Source organism: Macaca nemestrina, chromosome 3, assembly GCF_043159975.1.
Source record: "Macaca nemestrina isolate mMacNem1 chromosome 3, mMacNem.hap1, whole genome shotgun sequence".
In the NCBI taxonomy this organism is placed as follows: Eukaryota; Metazoa; Chordata; class Mammalia; order Primates; family Cercopithecidae; genus Macaca; species Macaca nemestrina.
Window position 1 is genome coordinate 124988051 of NC_092127.1, and position 22858 is coordinate 125010908.

At 34.9% G+C, this 22858-nt stretch overlaps 1 protein-coding gene across 50 annotated transcripts in view; it reads left to right on the plus strand.

Moving 5' to 3' along the window:
• The window catches only part of LOC105463581 (adhesion G protein-coupled receptor L3), an 856114-nt gene that overhangs the window by 774121 nt on the left and 59135 nt on the right, over positions 1-22858 (plus strand). For all 50 annotated transcript variants that reach the window (XM_011710771.3, XM_011710772.2, XM_011710773.3 and 47 more), the window contains 2 exons: positions 1739-1805; positions 3609-3700. In XM_011710771.3, the coding sequence (XP_011709073.2) occupies positions 1739-1805; positions 3609-3700 (159 nt within the window). The remainder of the gene's footprint in view (positions 1-1738; positions 1806-3608; positions 3701-22858) is intronic.

Below are 22858 nucleotides of genomic sequence, written 5' to 3' on the forward strand. Positions count from 1 at the left end.
TTTACAAGTTATAGCAAAGTGAAGGCCAAAAACCATAATAAACATCATTGCCTCCATTACTCAGATGTTAAAACTGTTAGCATTTTAGTGTATTTGCTAACAGTAATTACTAACCTAAAACATATGGCTAAAGCCCATTTTGTTCACTTCTAGTGCTCTCTATTCTTATGTGAGAGGCAACCACTAACATGAGTTTGGTGATTTTTATATATATATATATCCATCAAAATGTATTGTGTGTAGTTTTTAATGTCTGTGTGTGTGTATTTAACATGTATATATACACACTATATTATATATACATTTGATATAGTTTAGATTCTGTACCTTACTTTTTTACTCAACTTTTTTTTTTTTTTTTTGAGTCAGGGTCTCATTCTGTCACCCAGGCTGGAGCACAGGGCTGTGATTTCAGCTCACTGAAGTCTCAACCACCCAGGTTTAGGTGATCCTACCACCTCAGCCTCCTGAGTAGCTGCGACTACAGGGACACACCACCCTGCCTAGCTAATTTTTGCAGACACAAGGTTTTGCCATGTTGCCTAGGCTGGTCTCAAACTACTGGGCTCTAGTGAACCGCCCTCCATGGCCTCCCAAAGTGCTGGTATTACGGATGTGAGACACCACACCCAGCCCCCAACTTTGTTTGTTTTTTTATTTATCCTATTGACATATGTAGATCTACTTCCTCCTTTTTAACTGTTTTATAACATTTCATCATATGAATAGAAAATATTGTATTTATTCATTCCTTTTTTGATAGGCATTTCTAATTTCCCTTCTTGATAGTTTTTCTGTTATTCCATTATTACTTAGGTTTAAGTAACTTTTATAATCACAGAAATATTTGAGTACTTAGGATTTGCATGTTTATATTATATAGCAAACCAGTCTTGAATATTTACCACTGGAGTTATTTTCTTCTTATGCCTTAACTATAGCAAAATGGCAAATAATTCAAGATATTATTTTTAACATCAAATGTAATTTGTTCAAAATTTACATTAATCTTTCTCATAACTAGTCACTTCCATTTTGTCTTCCTGTCATCCTGAAGAATGAAAATGTAATTTCCCAGAGGTTTTAAGAATTGGGGGAGTATTAAATGTAGCTGAAATTAAGTGATTAATAATTTACTTCCGGGTCATGAATCAACTTCATGGGATGCTAAGGATCATTTGCAACCCCAGAAGAATGAGCAGTAACAACGCACTTTTTCAGACTCCAGAAATCTCAAAGGTTGGCTGCCCAACCTAATTAAACTTCAATCTTCTGATACCAAATTTATTTCTTCTTTGTACTGCATTTCCTCAGATCTTCTTGACAGGAAAATGTCACTTTGCCTGACAGCTGATAGACAGGTTATATAGCACCATAATTGAAGAGAAAAGGATAGCTTAAAGCTCCTCGATTTAATGGCTACGTGTATGGCTTTTTCTTTCTCTCTCTCTCTTTTTTTTTTTTTTTTTAAGTTTCTATGACAGACACAAAAGGTCTGAGCAAATAGGCCCAGTGCCATTTTTTCCTGCTTCCTCCAGGGGTAATTATCTTACTCCATCAATAGTGCTGTCAGAAATTGAGCACATAATTCAGCATTTAAATGAACAAGCAATGTAATATTTCCTGTCTCCCAGTGGAATGCTTTGCAGCTCACATTCTTCTCTGTCACTTGCTCACTCTTGATGTATGTCCCATACCCAGTCCTTGAATGCCTTCTCTCCCTTGTGTTTCATTGCAGATGTTGGCTCCGACTTGACACCTACTTCATTTGGAGTTTTATAGGACCAGCAACCTTGATAATTATGGTAAGAATTCCTAATTAACTATGTGTTTCCCAGCTCAAGATATAAAACTTTCACTATCCCAGTTCTGACTGTCTTTAATTTACAGAGGTTGATTTGGGGAAAGCATGTACTTATTTGACCCAACATAATTCAAGCAATTAAACACTCATTATAGTCTATTTTATGTTGTAAAATAGTTAATCAAAACTGGTGGGAAAGAAAATATGCATTTGCAAAAGCTTATGGAGCTACTCAAGGGTCCAATCCAACATAATCCATTTGGTTTCATAGATAGTTGAACAGGGATAACTCTAAGGTTGACAACAGTGTATTTCCATTATTTTTCTTTTGGATAATTTGAATTGGGAACTGATATAACTTAGAAAGGTGGGAAAATACCTGACTGTTCCTATCAGCTTTGTTTTTTAAATGAATCTTGAAAACTTTAAAATTTAAAAGCAAAACTTTAACACTTTACTTGAGAATGGCACAATCGCATTAGGCATACATTCTGGAATCATGCTTCCTTTTCTGTTTTTAGATCCATAATATTCTGATTTCAAAAATGGATTAACTTAATTTAGGTAAAACTGTTAGTAGAATTGCTTATATACTTACCATTTTAAAAATACAAATTTGCTATCCATTTTGTGAATAAAATGTTAGCCTACTGACTTTGGATAAATATAGGTCTCCAGTTTCTTATCTGAAATCTTTGGGACAAGATGTATTTTGGAATCAGAAAGTTTTCAGACTTTGGAAAGATAATATGGTACATACACTGCATAATATACAATAACCCTATTGAGGAATAGGCAGTTACCCAAAATCAAATACATCAACAAATACTCACAGTGGAGACTAGGCAGCAGTCTGTAATCAAATACAATATTTCAACAGAGAAAAAAAAAAAAAAGGAAAAGTAAGAGCAAATAGTGGAAAGACCATGGACAGCCTTATGTCAATTCAAATTAGGTTTTCCCACCACATAGATTTACTTCATGTTAGGCTTTTTGGTCACTGAATGGATTTTTTAAAATAACTTTCATTTTGCAGACTTTTTGGATTTGGGGATGATTGATAAAGTGTTGCAAACATGTATTTTTGAGAGAATTTCAGGAGTGCCTTTATTGCCAAGTTGTGGAATATATAAATTAATCAAGTGGTAAAGGGCAACTCACTATGTGGTTTTTGTACAGTTTACCTGTGTGTGATATATGAAGTCTACATCAGAGCTTTCTGTTTTTCTGTTTTGTTTTGTTTCAAATTTTATGCTTTCTGTGTTTCCAGTGACATGGCAATACCACGGGTGGTTCCCTTTACTTTAGTCCTAGTTTATTGTAGCATCAGAATTTAACCAACATTTTATAATCCTTTTGAACTAGCTACACAAAAATATATTGATTTTAGTATTTGCATTTTTGTAATACAGTATTTGAAAATGTGTCACTAAACAATAAATTTAGATAAATGTTCAGAGTGTAGAAATAGTAACACACCTAAAAAAGTATTGTTTTTGTTTTGACATACACTAGACTTTGAATTGTTTCACAATTTCCACAGCATCATTCCAGCTGATGCTGATTTTGTATTTGTGTGATTTGGCATAGCAGGCATAATAGTGCTTTGTAACTCAGTAGTATCCCAATTCTCAAAGCTGGCTTCTTGCCTTTACTAAAACACTAGGCAGTCATCTATGATCCAATTCCTTTAAAAGTGTACTGAGACCTAATTTCCCAGAACAACTCACCTGTTACAGAGAATAGATTTGTTTTTTTTTTCCTACTCCAATTATGCTACATAACACTACCTTTTGCATTCCAGCTTAATGTAATCTTCCTTGGGATTGCTTTATATAAAATGTTTCATCATACTGCTATACTGAAACCTGAATCAGGCTGTCTTGATAACATCAAGTAAGTGATTTTTATTTTTGTTTTCTATAGGTTGCCTTACATTTATACTACAAACTATCCTTTCTATTATACCAAAATCTTACGACAAAAAGATAAAGAATTTGCTGAATAAGATTATTGATTGACTATCAAAGTGACTTGATCTGCCTGAAAATAAGTATAATAAAGTTCTGTTTTCAAAGATACTTTTTCTCCTAAATTCTAATTTGGAACATGATAAGTTTTAAATATATATATTCATTTTGTCCTGAAAACAAACACAACATTTCCATTTAGGACAGATTATTCTGTTTTTTTGTTTCTTTTTTTTTTTTTTTTTCTTTTTTGAGATGAAGTTTCCCTCTTGTTGCCCAGGCTGGAGTGCAATGGCACGATCTCAACTCACTGCAACTTCCTCCTCCCGGATTCAAGGGATTCTTCTGCCTCAGCCTCCCAAGTAGCTGGGACCACAGGCTCCCGCCACCACGCCCAGCTAATTTTTTGTATTTTTAGTAGAGACAGGATTTCACCATTTTGGCCAGACTGGTCTCAAACTCCTGACCTCAGATGATCCACCTGCCTCGGCCTCCCAAAGTGCTGGAATTACAGGCATGAGCCCCCATGCCTGGCCAGGTTATTGTTTCTTAGAGCAATTACCACATCACTTCCTCACACTCCTCTCACTCCAGAGCAATGTGATGAGAGCCAGATGATGGTACCTACAAGTACCAAAAGGGGAATTTTACATCACAGAAGAGGAACCCTGGAATTATGAATCTGGGCATTTATATAAGAGCTGTTACATGGCTGCCATCTTCGGAGAGAAATAAAGAAACCTTCCTAATGTAAACAGATACTTTGTAATATAAAAATATGGCTCTACGTTTTACCTCCCCTTGAAATATTAACGCTTAACCTTCTGGGAGCCAAAATTAAATCTCTCCAGAAGTCTTTATCTATTTAATCATCTCTCAAGTTTGAAAGTTTCTTCTTTATCCCAAGATCTACTTTTATATGTTCAGGAAGTTCTGCCATGCAGAAATATGAAAACATTCACATTACTTTTCAACAGTAGTAGTACTTTATGTGGGCAAAAAAACGTAGCTGATTTGCATTTTCTGAAAAGAAGAAGAGTTGCAATCCTTGATATAACAAAAAAAAATATTGTTTCTTTGGAATGTATCATATTTTAGAAAGATAGTAATATTTAAATGCATATTAGTTATTAAGATATGGTATATTGAATTGCATTTTCATATAATTTGCTTATGCTAGTGTTATATTTGTTAAATGCTTTTATTTAAATGAATGTATTTTCAGAAGTTTCATGAGGTAATCTGTGACTTTTCTGTGCTACTGACATTCTCCTTGAACTACCTCAGATAGCAATTATGTCACCCATTTTCCATCTTTCTACATTCAATGCCTGACAGTTCCTGGCCCATAGTAGACCCTCAATGAATGTTTACAGAATAAAGTAACATATTAAAGACTTTAGTGCCTAAGGTGTATTGACATTAAGTAGTTAATTTTGTTGAAGGAATTATTTCTCTACATTAAATAAAAAGGATAACCAAGGAATTAGAAAAATTAAAACATAGTGGTGCAAAATAGAAATTATCTACAATGAGTGATAGCCTTTTGTAATTCTCAATATTACTTAGTTGAGCTAGTAGTCATCATATTGTTTAATTATATACAATTAAACTGTCCTTCTGAAGTACAATGTTGGTTTCTTAGACTATTTGTTCTGATGAAATTGAATTTGGCACATATTCAATTAGGCACATAAAATATATTTATCATATTGTACTTTTACCCACTTTAGCACAAATTACATCTTTGTACCTACTTTGTAGTATAAAGTAAAACACAAGTAACACTTTATTTATTATTTATATTATATATTTAAATACTAGCAGAAATAAGGGAATAAGACTTTAACATTTATGTAACACTAGGTTATAAATTGGCAAAAAGGATCATTCTTTGTCCTATATTTCAAGTATACTTTTTAGGTAATTGTTTTTTTCTTTTTAACTTTTTTGTCTAATTCAACAAAAGGTAAAGCCTTTGCTTAATTTTAACTTTATGATTTGTATTTAGTACTGTCACATATTTTAAAAATCAATTTGTTTGAATAATGTTCATATGTATTTTTTTACATAATGTGGATGAATTTTTATGATATTACTGTTTGGAAAAATAATTAAACATGAAAAAATCAATAATTATATTTAGTGGCATTGGTAGCATCAAGTTTTATATTACAAAGCAAATAAAGCCTTAAATGAAAATATCTTAAATTCAATTATGTCTAAACTGCCTTCTAGATTATATTCTTTGGAAAGTGCTTAATGTTCCTGAGTCTTCCTCTCTTTGAAATGGGTATAATAATGAAATATACCTGACCATTAAACGGGCAGAAGAACATAAACCTTTGATGATGCTTTTTAAAAAATTTAGTAAATGAAGGAGAGAAATTGGGTAGTTGTTAGAAGGGGTATAGAGGATGGCTTTTTTTTTCTTTGTTTTTATTTTTATTTATTTATTTATTGTTTCAAGAGGTAGAGTCTCGCTCTGTTGCCCAGTTTGAAGTGCAGTAGTGCCATCAAAGCCCACTGCAGCCTAAACCTCCTGGGCTCAAGATATCCTCCCACCTCAGCATCCCTAGTAGCTGGAACCAGAGGCATGCACCATCATGCCTGGCTAATTTTGTTGTTGTTGTTGTTGTTGTTGTTGTTTAATAGTGATGGGGTTTCATGATGTTACCCAGGCTGGTCTCGAACTCCTGGCTTCAAGCTATCCTTCTGCCTCAGCCTCCCAAAGTGCTGGGATTACAGGCATGAGCCACTACACCTGGCCTAGGATGGTTTTAAGTTGAAAGAATTATGAATATGGATATATTGATGGAAAAGAACCAGTGATAAAGAAATTAAGAATATAGGAAAGGAGAATTACTGTTATAGTTGTGATGTGAGGTTGTGTAGAGAATGTGATCCAGGATAGTGGTAGAGCAATTCCTCTACATTGGATTTCAGGAAGGACATTTGTCCAGTAAGCTAAAAGAAGCCAGGCAGGAGGATCCGTTTCCACTGAGACTGAATGGAATAAATAATGATAGGTGTGATGCAGATATGTTGGTGGAACTGCGGTAGCGCAGTGAATTGAGGGATTTCTGCGTAGTCTCCTCAGTGAGTTAGGAAAGATAGTTTTTGGCAGGATAACGGGACATGTTGAAGAAAAACAACGAGAAAGATATCTCCAGAAAATATCCCTTAATGTTTTCCAGAATCTGAAGAAAATTTCATTTTATTTAAAATACATTATATTAACTGTTTAAGAAGTGGTTGTAAAGAAATCAGCAGGGCATAATTTATAAGGAAAAAAGGAGTTAAGAAGAGTAATAATGATGTTGAACATTAACTAAAACTGAAAATCTGGCTTTTTTTTTTTTAACAAGAATAAAGCTCTGTATAATATGTATTCAAAATGGTATAGGAAATGTGAAAGTGTTCGCTTTAAAGATATAAGCATCATTTATCCGGAAAACTTTTTTTTAGTATATTGGGGAAAGCATAAAAGTTAATGTTTACTTGTATTTTTCAAAATTTTTTGTAAAATGGTGAACAAGACAGGTCCCCTTGTTCAATGTATTAAGAATAAAAAATCACCATGTAAGGCCCTTTGGAAGTCATTGTCTTTCTAAAACAAGTCATTCATTCATTTACCAAGTATTCGTTGCTTTGATTATACACGTTCTTTCACACACATATATCTCCTTTATCTAAAATGTGTTTGCTTCTCCCCATATTCACTGGCACTGTTTTCTTTAAGCCACTATCATCTTCAGAATCACTGCAGTGGTCTCCTAACTTCTCTACCCACATCAATTCTTGCCCCTGCCTTCACCAGACAGATCTCTTGAAAAACTTAAAACCATTCATACAACACTCTGGGGTAAAACTCTTCAAAAAGAGCCCATTACTCTGAACTAAAGGTCAGACTTCCTGCCAAGGCCCATTAAACCTCCCTGATCTAGTTGCCCTTTTCTTTCTTCAGCTTCATTTTATGCATTTTGGCCCTCTGGCCATTCTAGATATGCTCTCTTTTGCCTCAGATCTTACCTCTGTTGTTTCTCTACTGACTTTCATTTCCCTAACACTATGACTGGCTGACTCCTGTTTATCCTAATTAATTGAATTATTATTGTATTATCTTAAAAATTAACTTTTTTAAATTCTAAATTTACTGCAAGTCATCATAGAAAACCCCTTTTGATGTTAATAGAGAACATTTAATTAGTTGGCTTGTTACTATATTAATGAATTCTCTAGAAAAAATAATAAAAAATAGAGTGAGGTAATATAGGTAATATGATTACAGGGGAACTGAGGTATGCTAATTCTTGGATTTAACTAAAAAAGTAGTTAAAATTAAATAATACTTGTCTGTATTATTTCCTGCTTGCTTACTTGTCCTTTGTCTCTTTTTCATTCAAATAGGTAATTATAGTTAGAGGAAAGAATTCCAATCATTTGAATATTCTCATTGAGTTTCTGACAGGTCAAAATCAATGCTTACAATTATCATAGCAAAACTCTAACCTAATTAAAAAATAGTATATGTAAATATGAATAAAACTATTATTGAATTGTTACCAGCACAAAATTAACTTACAGTATGGCTGAAGTACTATGACATGTGAAACTTTAATTTGTGAGGAGACTTTAGAACTCTCTTGACATTTACCTTCAAAATAAAAATGGGGCCGGGCGCGGTGGCTCAAGCCTGTAATCCCAGCACTTTGGGAGGCCGAGGCGGGCGGATCACGAGGTCAGGAGATCGAGACTGTCCTGGCTAACACGATGAAACCCCGTCTCTACTAAAAAAATACAAAAAATTGTCCAGGCCTGATGGCGGGCGCCTGTAGTCCCAGCTACTCAGGAGGCTGAGGCAGGAGAATGGCAGGAACCCGGGAGGCGGAGCTTGCAGTGAGCTGAGATCGCTCCACTGCACTCCAGCCTGGGCGACAGAGTGAGACTCCTTCTAAAAAAAAATAAAAATAAAATAAAATAAAATAAAAATGGATAGTTTCTCTAATCACCCATTTCTGTTATTGAAAAATATTAACAACTGTATTTCAAAATAATTTGTTTAATAACATCTCAAGTTATTTTGAAGAAAAAATGAAATAGTGGCCGTTTTAAGACGTAGGAAAGAACATTGGTGCCTAAGTGAAGGGAACACAGAATCTCCCAGGCTTTGGTTTTCTGTATCTGTCCCTTTGTCCCTTCTCATCAACGGACTTCTGCATGAAGACTTAGGATTTCACCGGGTCATGTTTTCTGATTTCTAGTCTCTCTCCTTAGGTTTTATATGAGTGATAGGTTGGCAAAGACTCTGTCAGATGGTTTAAACAAGTATTTGTTTAAAGATATAACTTTTACTTTCCTTTCTTCTTCCCTAGTCCTAACTGTCAAGGAAGACATAATGGTCAAGGGGAGTAATAACTTGAGTGTCCAACTTAGTTGGGTTTGAATTTCTCTTCAGTCCTGTAGTGTTTACAAGACCTTGGCAAGTTACATCAGCGGTCTGGGTCTTACTTTCTCCTCTGAATTGGGAATAATTATGCCTGTTTCATAGAGCTTTGTGATAATTACATGTAATCACATATGTAAAGAATACAGCACGTAATTTGTTGCCCATACAGGGTGGTTTGAGTATTTTTAACCACTCTGTATGGAAATGCCCTGCTGCCTTTGGTTCCTTGTGTTTTTAATGGTGAAGCTTTGCTCAGCCTCTATGAAAATCCCTTTAGAATTTGACTGGCTTTGTTTACCATATGGTATCATGAAGAATTATGCTTGATATGATCCTTTCTTTTTTTAAGCCAAACTTATCCTATTATGAAAGAATTGGCTCCAGGGGTGGAATGCTCATTTGATTAATAAATAACTAGTTTTGTTCTTAGTTCTGGAAGGAAAAAAAAAAGTATTCTCATTGAGGTTGGACACCTGCCAAATGCTAAGAAATCTAAGAAGGCTTCTGAATAGCTTCAGGGATGAATAGCAAAATACCTTACCAGTACCCATAATAACTTATTATATTTCTTAAGAATATAACCTTTACTTTGAGAAACATGTGTCTAAATGTTAGTAAAAACAATTAAGTCAGAATTACGTTCAGCTTGATTAGTATTATATTAGTACTTTGTGGTTGAGGTTTAAAAAAGTAAAGGCAGAAAACCAAATGGACATGTTCCTGAAAAATACAACAATATCACAAAAATATTTTAATGCTTTAATTTTTCAATTTCATATTAATATAATGAATATACTTATGAAAACATTCATCTTAATATGTTAAAAGTAATAAATATATATAGCCTACTTTCTAAAATTATCTCATCTCTATACTATAGTCAAAGCAATAACTTAAAAGTTTAAGCCTTTATGAGAACAGTAAATCTAGTTCTGAGTTGTGTAGTAAAAATTTCATCAATTGCAGAGTTTTCTGGATGAGTTTTGAGGAAATTTTTTTTTAGAACTTATTCTCAAAATACTAGTTACTGATAAAAATATTGATATACTGATTTTTATTTTTAAGAAGGAAGCTCAAAATCATCTATGCGAACTTAAAAATATTAGCTTATATCTCTATACAACTGATTTTATTCATGGTTTATCGTTCACCATCAAAGCTATTCAATTAAAATCAAGATTTTACAGATTTCTAATTATTTTAACTATGTAGAGATAGTATGTGTAAAAACTGTTACCCGTTTTGTAAAAAGATTATTAGGTCAACATGCTATACTGAAGATGTATTTTCCCAAATTTTAAAAACCAAATATACTTCTGAATGCCCATGTATACTATGAATACTTTAGTTTTAAGAATTAGCTAGAACCAATAATAAATTTATTTTATTCATTGTAATAAGATAGAATCATTTTTAAAGATAATTCTGAAAGTGAATATAATTTGTCTGTTATCCCATTTTTTCTATCTTCCTCTATTTCTTTGATCTATGTTTAAACATTACTAGAAATCACCATAACGATGTAATAAGCGATCCAAGTGTATTTAAAGAGTAGTACAATCCAAACAACATTGTGTGGAGCTTTGTGTATTTTTTAATGACACTACTAGACTTGCTTCAGACAAGTTAAGACTTTTCTAAGGTAATAGTGGGTCCTTTGCTGATTGCCTTAATTTTAGCATTTAAATGCATTTAGCAATCACTTCTTTAAAAACTGAATTTTAGTCACTGATTCAAAAAACTGTGCATTCTGCAAGTGTTATTGTCAGTCTCATTGTATTCTTTATTTTAGGCTATGGTTTTAAGTTTTCTGAAATGTAAAAGGACTGCTCTCTTTTTAGGCTTTTCTTTAAAATGCATTAAAATTCCCATATGATCTTCCTATGAATCAGGGTTTATGAATAAGTGTATTTAACATATTTCGTCGACTGGAAGCTCACATTTCAGAAAACTGGTTTGAAGGATGACTGCCATAGGCACACTGGAATTGTTTTCCATTATACCTTGAGGTCAAATTATAGTTTCACTTTTCCCCAAAATAATTAGGTTTCTATCAGATATAGGAGAGTCAAGTGCTATCTAAGGATGAGAAAGTCTAAAAACCTATCTAAGGGGAAAATGTCTTCTTCATAATGAAAACATAAAAATTAGCAGGTTCTCTGTTCTTTATATAGGGCTTAGACTCAGATTACCTTTATATCCCACTAGAAATGTGCAATCAGTCTAAGGAAATGCTTAAAAATCTGAATTAATCTAAACTAGCTATTCATAAGACTGTAGTTTTTCCCCCAAATAGTGAAGAGTAAGATTTCATAAGAGTAGAATAAATCTGAGAATAGTTATAATAATTAACTTTTGTGTTCCATATTATTCATATATTTTGATTTTAATTTTAATGTATGAACTTTGATTTGATTTGATCCTTATTTCTTAATTTATTCAACAAATGAGAAATATGAAAATTGTGGATATGTTTCAAAGATGGAGTTTACAGAATTAGCTAGTTTTTATTTATTATATATACATACATTATATATACATATATTATTTATATATATATATATATATTTTTTTTTTTTTTTTTTGAGAAGGAGTTTTGCCCAGGCTGGAGTGACTGCAGTGGTGTGATCTTGGCTCACTGCAACATCCACCTCCCTGGTTAAAGGGATTCTCCTGTTTTAGCCTCCCAAGTAGCCAGGAGTACACACATGTGCCAGCATGCCCAGCTAATTTTTTTGTGTTTTTAGTAGAGACGGGGTTTCACCATGTTGGCCAGGCTGGTCTCGAATTCCTGACCTTAAGTGGTCCTCCTGCTTTGGCCTCCCAAAGTACCTGAGCCGCCCAGCCCAGCCTACATTTTTATGTAGATTCTAAGAGAACGGAGTGGAGTGTGACTCCAAGGTTTTTGGCTTGAGGTTCTAGAACAGTGAATGGTTGTTACCGAAATGCGGAAAACTGTGGAGGGATCAGTTTTGGGGGTTGAACAGATTTATTTATTTATTTATTTATTTGTAAGATAACTTGCTGAATATCTCAGTGCAGATGCTGAGTTGGAAGCTGGAGTAGTGAAAGCTGAGGATACAATTTGGAATCATCAATGTATAGATTTTATTTTTTTGTTTTTAGTGTTACTCATGTTTTATTTATTTTCAGTATTGATTTCACTTTATATATCTATTACTTTCTATAATAGCAAATTATCCTGGTTTTCTAAAATTTATGGCAGTTATTTATTTCCTTTTAAAACATTAAGAAAATAAAAGTGAGATGATTTGAAAAAAATACAACAGTGAAAGAGGCATAGAGATATCGTAAACAATTGAAATGGTGATTTTCCAGCCAAACTGATTTCTCTCACTAGTCACTATAAAGTATGTTTCTGTTAGAATGGCCACTACTGGAAGTATCAAATGCTGACCAGTATGGTGTCCTAAATCATAGTGACACTGGTGATGTATGAAACTTAAAATTCAGAGATAAGTGTTCTAGAGTTGGTTCAAAAGCTTAGTAATGTCAACAAGGACCAAAGTTCTTACATCATCCTTGGAATGTTGACTGTTGTCATGCACTGTGTCATCTTACGGTCCAAGGATGACTTCTTCAGCTCTAAGCATTATTATATCCTTTCTTGGTTGCATTCAAAAGCAGGAAAGAAGAGATAAGAGAAGGGATTCTCCTCATGAGCATTTCCTCATGGGCTTCTCTCCCATGTTCAGGGTGTAAAATATTCCTCAGAAGCCCCTTGCTGGCATCACATGTCTGAGTCATATGACCACTCCTGGCTAGAAGGGAATCTGGAAAAGCAAAGGTCTGGCAAAGGGGCTGTGGGAACAGGACAGTCTCAACATTTGCAGAGCTCAGGGCAAGAGGACATATCTCCTAACCTCCTCTTGTGATAGATACACCTTCAAAAACACTTGGAAGATCAAGTGTGAGTTTAGAATCCTTTGACGTCTTAGAGTTCCATGCCAGGATATGGCTCCTGGCTCACTGCCTGTCTTCCTTCTCTATCTAGCTGCCTCCAGCTAGATACCACATGTGGGGCCTCATGCACAGGTATGTGGACACTGTGCCCCACACGTCCAAGGTTTTTCTACCTCTCCCAACCTGCACCCCTTGGCCACTCCTCAAACCTAGACAACCTTGGGAGAAAGGGTCAGGGTCGATTTTATTTTAAACCCATGATACTGGGTAAGATATTGAGATTGAGGGTAGACACTGAAAATAAGAGAACTAGGGACTGTAACCCTGGGACACTCTGACTTTTAGAGATCTTAGAAGAAGTGTAGAACCTGCAAACTGGATTGAGGAGGAGTAGCCAGTGAGATAGGAAGAAATCTACAGATCCTGGAAGCTAGCTGAATCTAGCTTTTCAAATGAGATGGGAACTTAGACTTGACCACTGAATTTAGCAACATGGAGATCTTTGGTGAACTTGACAAAGGCTGCTTGACAGAGTGGTTGATGAAGATTTATTAGAATAGAGTGAAGGTAGAATGGGAGGGGAGGAGTTAAAAACCACATGTAAAGACAATCTTTTCAAGTCTTTTGCTGTAAACAAGAGCTGAGAAATGTAGTAGTGGACAGAGATCTTAGGTTCAGGAGGTTGCTGTTGTTGATAATAATTGGTTTGTTTTTAAGTATGAGATATGTTACAGTCTTTTCCTTTTAATTTGGTAAGAATACATAATTAGTTGATATTGGAAAGAGAGAGGAAATTGTATGGGATCTGGCATCTACACTTGAATAGGCAAAAGAGTATGGGATACAGTATACAAGTGAAGGCTGATCTTAGATAAGAAGGATGCAGACAATATCATTATTTCTTTATGTGATAGAATTATGACTGAGACCTGCTAACCTATTCACCAGTAGATGTTTTCTTTTAAAGTAATGCAATAAATTATCATGATTCATAAGTATTCAGTGTGTTGAAAAACGTTTATTTACCTAGAAAAAAATTATGTAATATTGACAAATATAACATTATTATGAAGTTTTAATCTTCTATTTTTCCCCTTGATATTAATATATAGTAATATATGTACAGGTTATAAATTAATATTCCAATTATAAAATCTATTTATATCTATATATATATGCGTGTGTGTGTATATAGGTACAAGCATACATATATATGCTTATATATAATCGAAATATATACACACATATCCACGCACACAGTAATGCACTGCGGAATGACATTTTAGCCAACGACAATCGCATATATGATGGTGATCTCATAAGATTGTAATACTGTTTGTTTCCTGTACCTTTTTTACATTTACATTTGTTTAGATATACAAATACTTCTGTGTTACAATTGCCTAGAACATTCAGCACAGTAACATGCTATACAAGTTTATAACCTAAGAGCAATAAGCATTACCATATAGCCTAGATGTGTGGTAGGCTAAATCCTTTAAGTCTGTATAAGACCACTCTATAATCACACTACTATGAAATCGCCTAAGGACACATTTCTCAGAATGTATTCCCATCGTTAAATGACACATGACTGTATATGCTTTCTAGAAAATACAACTGTCCAAAGGCTTTATTAACATATAAAAGTTAGTTATCAAAACACATTTAGTAACTTTGTTGTGTAATTTCATGAATTTAAGAAACTAAATAAATCACATGTTTTGGAGAAAAATTATTTGTCAATGAAAATTACCTAAGCAACACAATTCATTTCCTTCAAGCAATAATAAGGCACGCATTTTGATACCTTATAATTTTTTATTTAACTGTCTTTCTAAAAATAAAATATAGTGTTATATATTATAAAATTTTATGAAGTGTACTTTATAAAATAGCTGTGTGTAATATACCTTTTTGGACATTAAATGAACACTCATTGTTATTTGTCAGAAATAAATGATTATACATAGAGAAAAGGAGACTAAATGGAAATGTACTAAAGTTAATAATGATAATGTTTTAGTGTCAGGATTATGCATAATTTAAAATTTTCTTTTTTATGCGCTTGCATGGTGTTTTCTGATACCACTTCTCAACCAAATACATGTCCTTTTTTCACACACCAACCAGTGCTCCAGCAGCAACTGGTGTCCAACAATGCAATTCAGTTTTGAAACTAACTCCTAGAGTTAGCGCAGACCCTACAGGTTAACAGCTCTGTCCCTCGAGACTGCCCCCACTTTAGGCACCAGGTGCCAGTGGAGTGCCCAGGATACCCACATTTTGCTCAGGCAACTACAAATTCAGGAGTCCCCACAACCATCCCTCAAATTTGATAATTTACTAGAACAATTCTTAACTTAGAAAAGTGCTGTACTTCTAAGTACAGCTTTATTATAAAGTATATAACTCAGAAACAGCCAAATGGAAGAGATGCAAGGGCAAGGTATGGAGGAGAAGGCATAATTTTCATGCCCTTTCCAAGAAATCACCCTCCCAGGCATGTGGATGTTTTCACCACCCTAGAAGCTTCTCGAAATCCATTCTTTGGAATTTCTTATGGAGGTTTTATCACATAGGCATGATTGATTAAACATTGGCTACTCTATCTCCAGCCCCCCTTTTTTCCCCAGTGATTATGCAGGAGGGTAGAGGAGGCTGAACATTCGGCCTTTTAATTTTTATTTTATTTTATTTTATTTTATTTTTGCGACGGAGTCTCGCTCTGTCCCCCTGGCTGGAGTGCAGTGGCGCGATCTCGGCTCACTGCAAGCTCCGCCTCCCGGGTTCCTGCCATTCTCCTGGCTCAGCCTCCCAAGTACCTGGGACTACAGGCGCCCGCCACCGCGCCCGGCTAATTTTTTGTATTTTTAGTAGAGACGGGGTTTCACCGTGGTCTCGATCTCCTGACCTTGTGATCCGCCCGCCTCAGCCTCCCAAAGTGCTGGGATTACAGGCGTGAGCCACCGCGCCCGGCCTCATTCGGCCTTTTTAATGTTAGCTTGATCCTTCTGGGAACGAGGCCCCATGCTGAAGCTCTCTAGCCTCCTGCCATCGCCTTGCCACACACCTTCCCCCTCAACACACCTAGTCATCTCATTAGTATGCAGAAGGTACATGGGAGATTTCAAGGGCTTTTAGGAGCTCTGTGCCAGGAATCAGGTACAAAGAACAAATATTTATTTTTTATTACACCATTTCACTCTTGAGTTTTCAGAAGCTAGTATGATGAATACATAGTACTCTTATAAAAACGTTTTATTTTAAAAATATCTCACCCTACGTTATGTCCGAAAACATATTTGTGAAAGAACAATATAAGAATGTCATTTCCCTGAAAGGATTATCCTTCTATATTTTTGAGCTGTGAAACAGTTTTTAAAAAATCAAGTCTGGTATTCTATTGTTAATATGCTACTGTGGCTATATCTACATAATGAAAATTTAATGAAGTCTTATGAAAATGGGAACATTTACTTATTGTAATTTATCTGTCTGCAAATTCTTTATGAGGTAGAACTCACTCTAATGTTGAATTGCTCTTATTTGTATCATTAAAATATTAGTGAAAGAATCCACTTCTGATTCGGGTATAAAATTTTTAAAACTTACTCTGTTTTTATCTTTTGTATTCACTTTTAAAAGGTAATTGCTATTTATTTACCTTGGATTTTAAACTTTAGAATAAAAGTTCAAAACCGAGTGCTTATCTTTAATGATATTTAGTTCCAACTTGTAAAACTGAATCTCATGTGCTATAGGTAAAACTAAAAAATATCCTAAAATGACTTCATAAACTTTTTAACTTATTTATTTTAGTGCAGTTTCAGCTCCTAAACAACTACACAAGAAATAGGATTTGGAACTGTACATTCCAAAATAAAGTATTTGATTCCATAGGGGAGAAAAAATTTCTTTTCTCACCCATTACTAGGTTCATGGCTGAGACTCCTATGACTAAAGATTAACAAGATAGATGCGTACAAATTAATTTAATACAAGTTTTACATGTTATTAGAGCTTTCAGAAATGGAGACTCAAGGAACGCAGTTAAACTTGAGAATATTTTTTACTAAGTTTGATGAAGAAGTGGATGGATGTGGAGAAATACGATTGGAAGACAAAAGGTTATGATTCAATGTTAATAAACTGAGGAGAATTTAGCAAGGCCTGTTTATTCTCAGATTATTGTGGGTGTCTCTCTGTCTTAGAGGATAAAAATGTTCCTTTCCTCTGGGTACAGGGCGGTTATCTCTGGGGTAAGGGTCTTATGATCTACTTCAGAGAGAAAGGTCAGAGAATTCTTTTATGGTCTGTTTCAGAGGAGAAGGGTGAGGGCAATGTCAAAGAGACCTTCCCACTTTTGCTGTTTTCTCAAATCTGAAGGTGCCATATTTTAGGATACTATGTCTGGAACTGTATCAAGTAAATCTCTTTCTAATTATTTCTGAACATATCTTTTTTTGTTTGAATCCAGTTTTAAGAAAAATGAACATAACTTTTTAAAAATACATAAGCCGATTTTTAACCAGTTAGTTACTACTTAAAGTCAAAGTTCTTAAACGTCTTAAGCAGAAATACAATTTCTTCTAAAGGCTAAGTGAAATACGCCTTAAATCTCTTTGATAATATAATCTTGTGGTTTTTAGGAGTTTGCCTTGTATGCTATAACAAAAACCAACTAGGAATACATTTTTTTTTCCTAACATAGCTTTCTTTAAAATAACACAACTTATTTTAAATTGAGGGCTTTATTTAATATGATGATTATATGTGTTAATACATATAATTTTGTGTGAAAATTGACCAAAATTTGCTGACTTAAAAATTTTTTTGTGCGAAAACTTAAATAAGTGATGTTAGACTGAAAGATTTGGGCCTCCAAGTTCAAACCAGCCTCTTTTTAAAGCTTCTTGGAGATAAAGTGAAACTTTGTGAGGCATTGAAGTTAAACATTCCATTGTATTTTGAGTCACATACTCAAAACGTAGTCATAGATTCTGAAATAAAAGATAGGTGCTCCCTGGTTCTGCCCTCATATCAACTGTAATCTCTGCACCTGATTAAACACCAACTTGAATTTTAAATATTGTGTCTATTTGGAAAATGTGTGCCAAATAATAAGAATAGTTAGTTTATTGACATTTTACTGTGTGCTAGGCACTGTTCTAAGTTCTTTACATGTGGTAATTTATTTAATCTTTGCAATAATCCTTTGAGGTTTCTGAGAGGTTAATTAACTCACTTCAAACCTCAGATCTAGTTAGTGCCAGAACCAGGATTTCAACAGACAGTCTGGCTTCACTGTCCATTTACTTAACTCTTAGATATAGTCCTTGTCACATCAAATTGCATACCTATAAATCTAGTAAAATGTGTCAAATTTTTAAGAGATTGTCATTTCAGAAAACATATCAGTTTAGATCATTTTCTAGGGCATGCTCAAAAAGCTTTAATCCTGATATTGATTGGATAATGATGATCATTAAGGGTCCTGTTTTTAACACCTATGATTATGTTAATATTTTAAATTATGAACTATAAAATCTGGCCAGCAGAATGCAATTATAAGGCGTCTTAGTGTACAGTAATCTTGTCAGGATGAGAGACAGGGATTTCAGCGTTATTAGTGTGTAAAGTGAATTACTGAGTGAAACTATTCAAGAAGAATATTGTTCTGGTGAAGATGACTTGGGAAGAAAAGTCACTGAGGTAAATGTAAAAACATCATGTTATGGAAAGCAAAAATCAAAGGAAGCAGCAGCTGGGGATGAGTTTGGGTGCTGTACAAGAAATTGACAGGTCTGGACAGTGCAAACATTTGCACTGTCAGATTGTTTCCATTTTTTCAAGAAACTAGGAAATACTCAGCTGAGGGAGTTGTGATGGGAAAGAGGTTTGGAATTGAAGAAAGATGTGAAATATCCCTTATGGAGAATGGGAAATCACATGCACTGGGGAAGTATGATTGGCATTTCAGATATTAAGTGCCATTAGAAATTTGTTGTTACAGGCTGGGTGCCGCAGTGACTCTCGCCTGTATTCCCAGCACTTTGGGTGGCCGAGGAGGGCGATCATCTGAGGTCAGGAGTTCGAGACCAACATGGTCTTACCAACATGGTGAAACCCCATCTCTATTACAAAAATTAGCCAGGTGTGGTGGCACGTGTCTGTAATCCCAGCTACTCCGGAGGCTGAGGCAGGAGAATCGCTTGTACCTGGGAGGAGGAGGTTGCAGTGAGCCAAGATCACATCATTGCACTCCAGCCTGGGCAACAAGAATGAAACTCCATCTCAAAAAAAAAAAAAAAAAAAGACAGTTGTTAGGAATTTAACATGTCTTCAAAAAACAGCCGGGCATGGTGGCTCGTGCCTATAATCCTAGCACTTTGGGAGGCTGAGATGGGCAGATCATGAGGTCAAGGGGTCGAGATCATCCTGGCCCACGTGGTGAAGTCCCGTCTCTACTGAAAATGCAAAAATTAGCTGGGCGTGGTGGCAGGCGCCTGTAATTCCAGCTACTCAGGAGGCTGGAGAATCACTTGAACCCGGGAAGCGGAGGTTTCAGTGAGCCAAGATCGCACCACTGCACTTCAGCCTGGTGACAGAGCGAGATTCCATCTCAAAAACAAAAAAAAAAAAACAAAAAACACATTTTTTTTTTTCTTCAGCCTTGTTCAGCTACCTCAATGTGTGTGTGTTTTTTTCAAATCATTAAAGAGGAAAGGGGTTATAAAAAAGTAAATGGTCATAGTATCTGGGCTGCTCATGGGGGAAAGTATGAACATGAATTGGGTGATAATGCAGTGGAAAGATGGAGAGACAGAAGAAGAAGAGGTCTAGGAATGTGCAAGATAACAAAAACAAGAAGATAGTACTGAATAACCCATGGCAAAACCTCAGAGGATTTGGGGTTTTTGCACTGGGGAAATCATGATCTGGTGATGGCACGTCCACCACCTGAGGGATGAGAGAGAACCAATCCTTTGAGTTTGTGTGCTCCTAAGGGAAAGCGCTGCTGGTGGGCAACAATTTCACTTAAAAGCAGTAAGTGACAGAAACACCAAAAATGAAGTTTAGGATTTAAGGGAATTTGTTGAGTTTGGATCATGAGTTTCAAAGGACAGGATACAATTTGTGGGGAGAAAGGGAAATGGTAGAAAATTAGTTGGTCTAGGAGGTATACAAAAATGTCAGAAGAAAGGAAGGAATAGCCTATAATACAAGTTTTTTTTACAATTTTTGTTGCCTAAATTCATTACTTACTATATGCATGCAGTCACTTACAATCTTGGGCAATAGAATCCCACTCATTAGCGATAGAAAAGCCCCCTAGATGGGTGAGAACACTACTTCTGCTTTGCTTTAGATACATACACATTCTCCCCAAATTCCAAAAAATACTATAATACATAAATCTTGAGAATCATTGCTCAAGCTATTCAATTTTACCACTGTTCATAAAAGAAGTCTGTAAAATGTTCTATCATTGAAGTTACTGCAGATGATCACTGATTAGCAAATTCATCACTGAAAAGGTTAGTGGATTACACAAACGGAATGCCAAATGCTTCACTATACTCCAGGTGCTTATCAGTTTCCCCCAATTCCAAACAAATACCTCCCGTTTAAGCAAAACAACAATAAGGTAACAGATTTCAGCTTTTCTCATTCTCCTGTTTTTCGGCAGTGGTTTCCATCAGGAGTGTTACTTGGTTTTAAAATGCTATTTTTTCTTTACCTCATTTGAAAAGTGCTGAAAGCATACAAGTCAGAGTTACCTAAGACAAAAGACTGTATTAAATCATTAGATTTGTAATTAAAATGTGCAGACAGTATACTGGAGTGTTAAGCATCTTGAGCCGCTCAGTCCTCACTTGAAAATTTCCTAATCTAATTTTCTCTTGGCTGAGAACCAATTGTTGCTGGTTTTCTCCACTACATACAGTTATGTATTCTTAAAAGGTCTGTCATCAAGGTCCCTGGTACTTTTATAAATGTGCTACTTGAGCATGCATTCTGCAGTACTCTGGATTGCTGCCTATGGAAGTTGATATTTTAAACCAGATACTTCAAAGTGCTAACACAAAAATCCTCTTTGTTCCACAACTGAGATTGACAGTCTAAGGCTACAATTTAAAACTATTTAATTTTGAGATTAAGATAATAACCCATGAGCATAAAAAGTAATAATTTATTAGCACAAGTATTGACACTATTAGATAATATATTATACGTACCATGCTATGACTCAAAAGGTAGCACATTTTCTTTGTAATAGTCTTCATCATCACAGTGCTCTGATTTTTCTGCCTTCATTGAATTTACTGCATCTTGCACAATTAGCTGTGGAAAGGTTTCTAAAGCTGCCAGATCTCCCATTCTGTAAGTTTTAATAATGTGCTGTAATGCAGCATATCTCTTAATATTCAAAGAGACATTTTAGTAAAACTTGTGTACCTATTTGTTTCTACTAGATTTTCTCTCTCTCTTTTTTTAATGGTTTTAATTTTTTCCACTTTTTTCTGTTAGCTTCCCTGTCCTTTTTCTTTTACTTGCTGATATCCATTTTGAATGCTTTTGCTATTGCAAATATCTTCTTCCAGTCTGTTACCTCTCTGTTACTTTTTCCTTTTGGTACAAATATAAGTATATAATTTATAATATATAAATATAAACCATCAACTTTTTCCTCTAAGGTATATGCTTTTGAAGTCTTTCAACTGAAATCCTTTTAAACTAAGAATTTTAAAATTTAGTTTTTCCTTCATTCCCTTTTATTTTCTTTCTTTCTTTCTCTTTCTTTTCCTTCCTTCCTTCCTTCCTTTCTCTTTCTTCCTTCCTTCCTTTCTTTCTCCTTCCTTCCTTCCTTCCTTCCTTCCTTCCTTCCTTCCTTCCTTCCTTCCTTCCTCTCTCTCTCTCTCTCTCTTTCTTTCTTTCTTTCTTTCTTCTTTCTTTCTGATGGAGTCTTGCTCTCTCACCAGGCTGCAGTGCAGTCACATGATCTCGGCTCACTGCAACCTCCGCCTCTCAGGTTCAAGCGATTCTCCTGTCTCAGCCTCCCAAGTAGCTGGGACTACAGGTGCATGCCACCATGCCCAGCTAATTTTTGTATTTTTAGTAGAGATGGAGTTTCACCATGTTGACCAGGATGGTCTTCATCTCTTTACCTCATGATCTGCCCCTTCAGCGTCCCAAAGTGCTGGGACTACAGGCATGTGCCACCGCGCCCGGACTTTTATTTTCCATTCTATATTTTGTTTGTCTCACAGTTTTACAATTAATGTTACAATCTTTAATCTCTTTGAAGGACATTTTCCGTTTCTTTATGTAATAAGCTAAGTTTCCAACACCATTTGCTAAATAATCCATCCTTTTTCTGAACATTTATGCTACCATACTATCCTACATTAAATCTGTTTCTGTGCTTTCTCTTCTGTTCCATGGACATACTTTGTGTTTTTCTATCATTACTACATCATTACTAGAACTTGCTTAATATCTGGTAGGGCGAGTCCTCCCGTTTTGATCATCTCTTGCAAAACTGTTTTAGTTACTCATAATTTTTTTTATTCCTTCACATAAATTTCAGAATCAGTTGTTAAAATTTTTTCAATATATTCAATTCGAATTACATTAAATATGTGGATTATGTTGTAAGGCCTGGTATCTTTATGAGGTTAAGTCATACCATTCATACAAATGCCT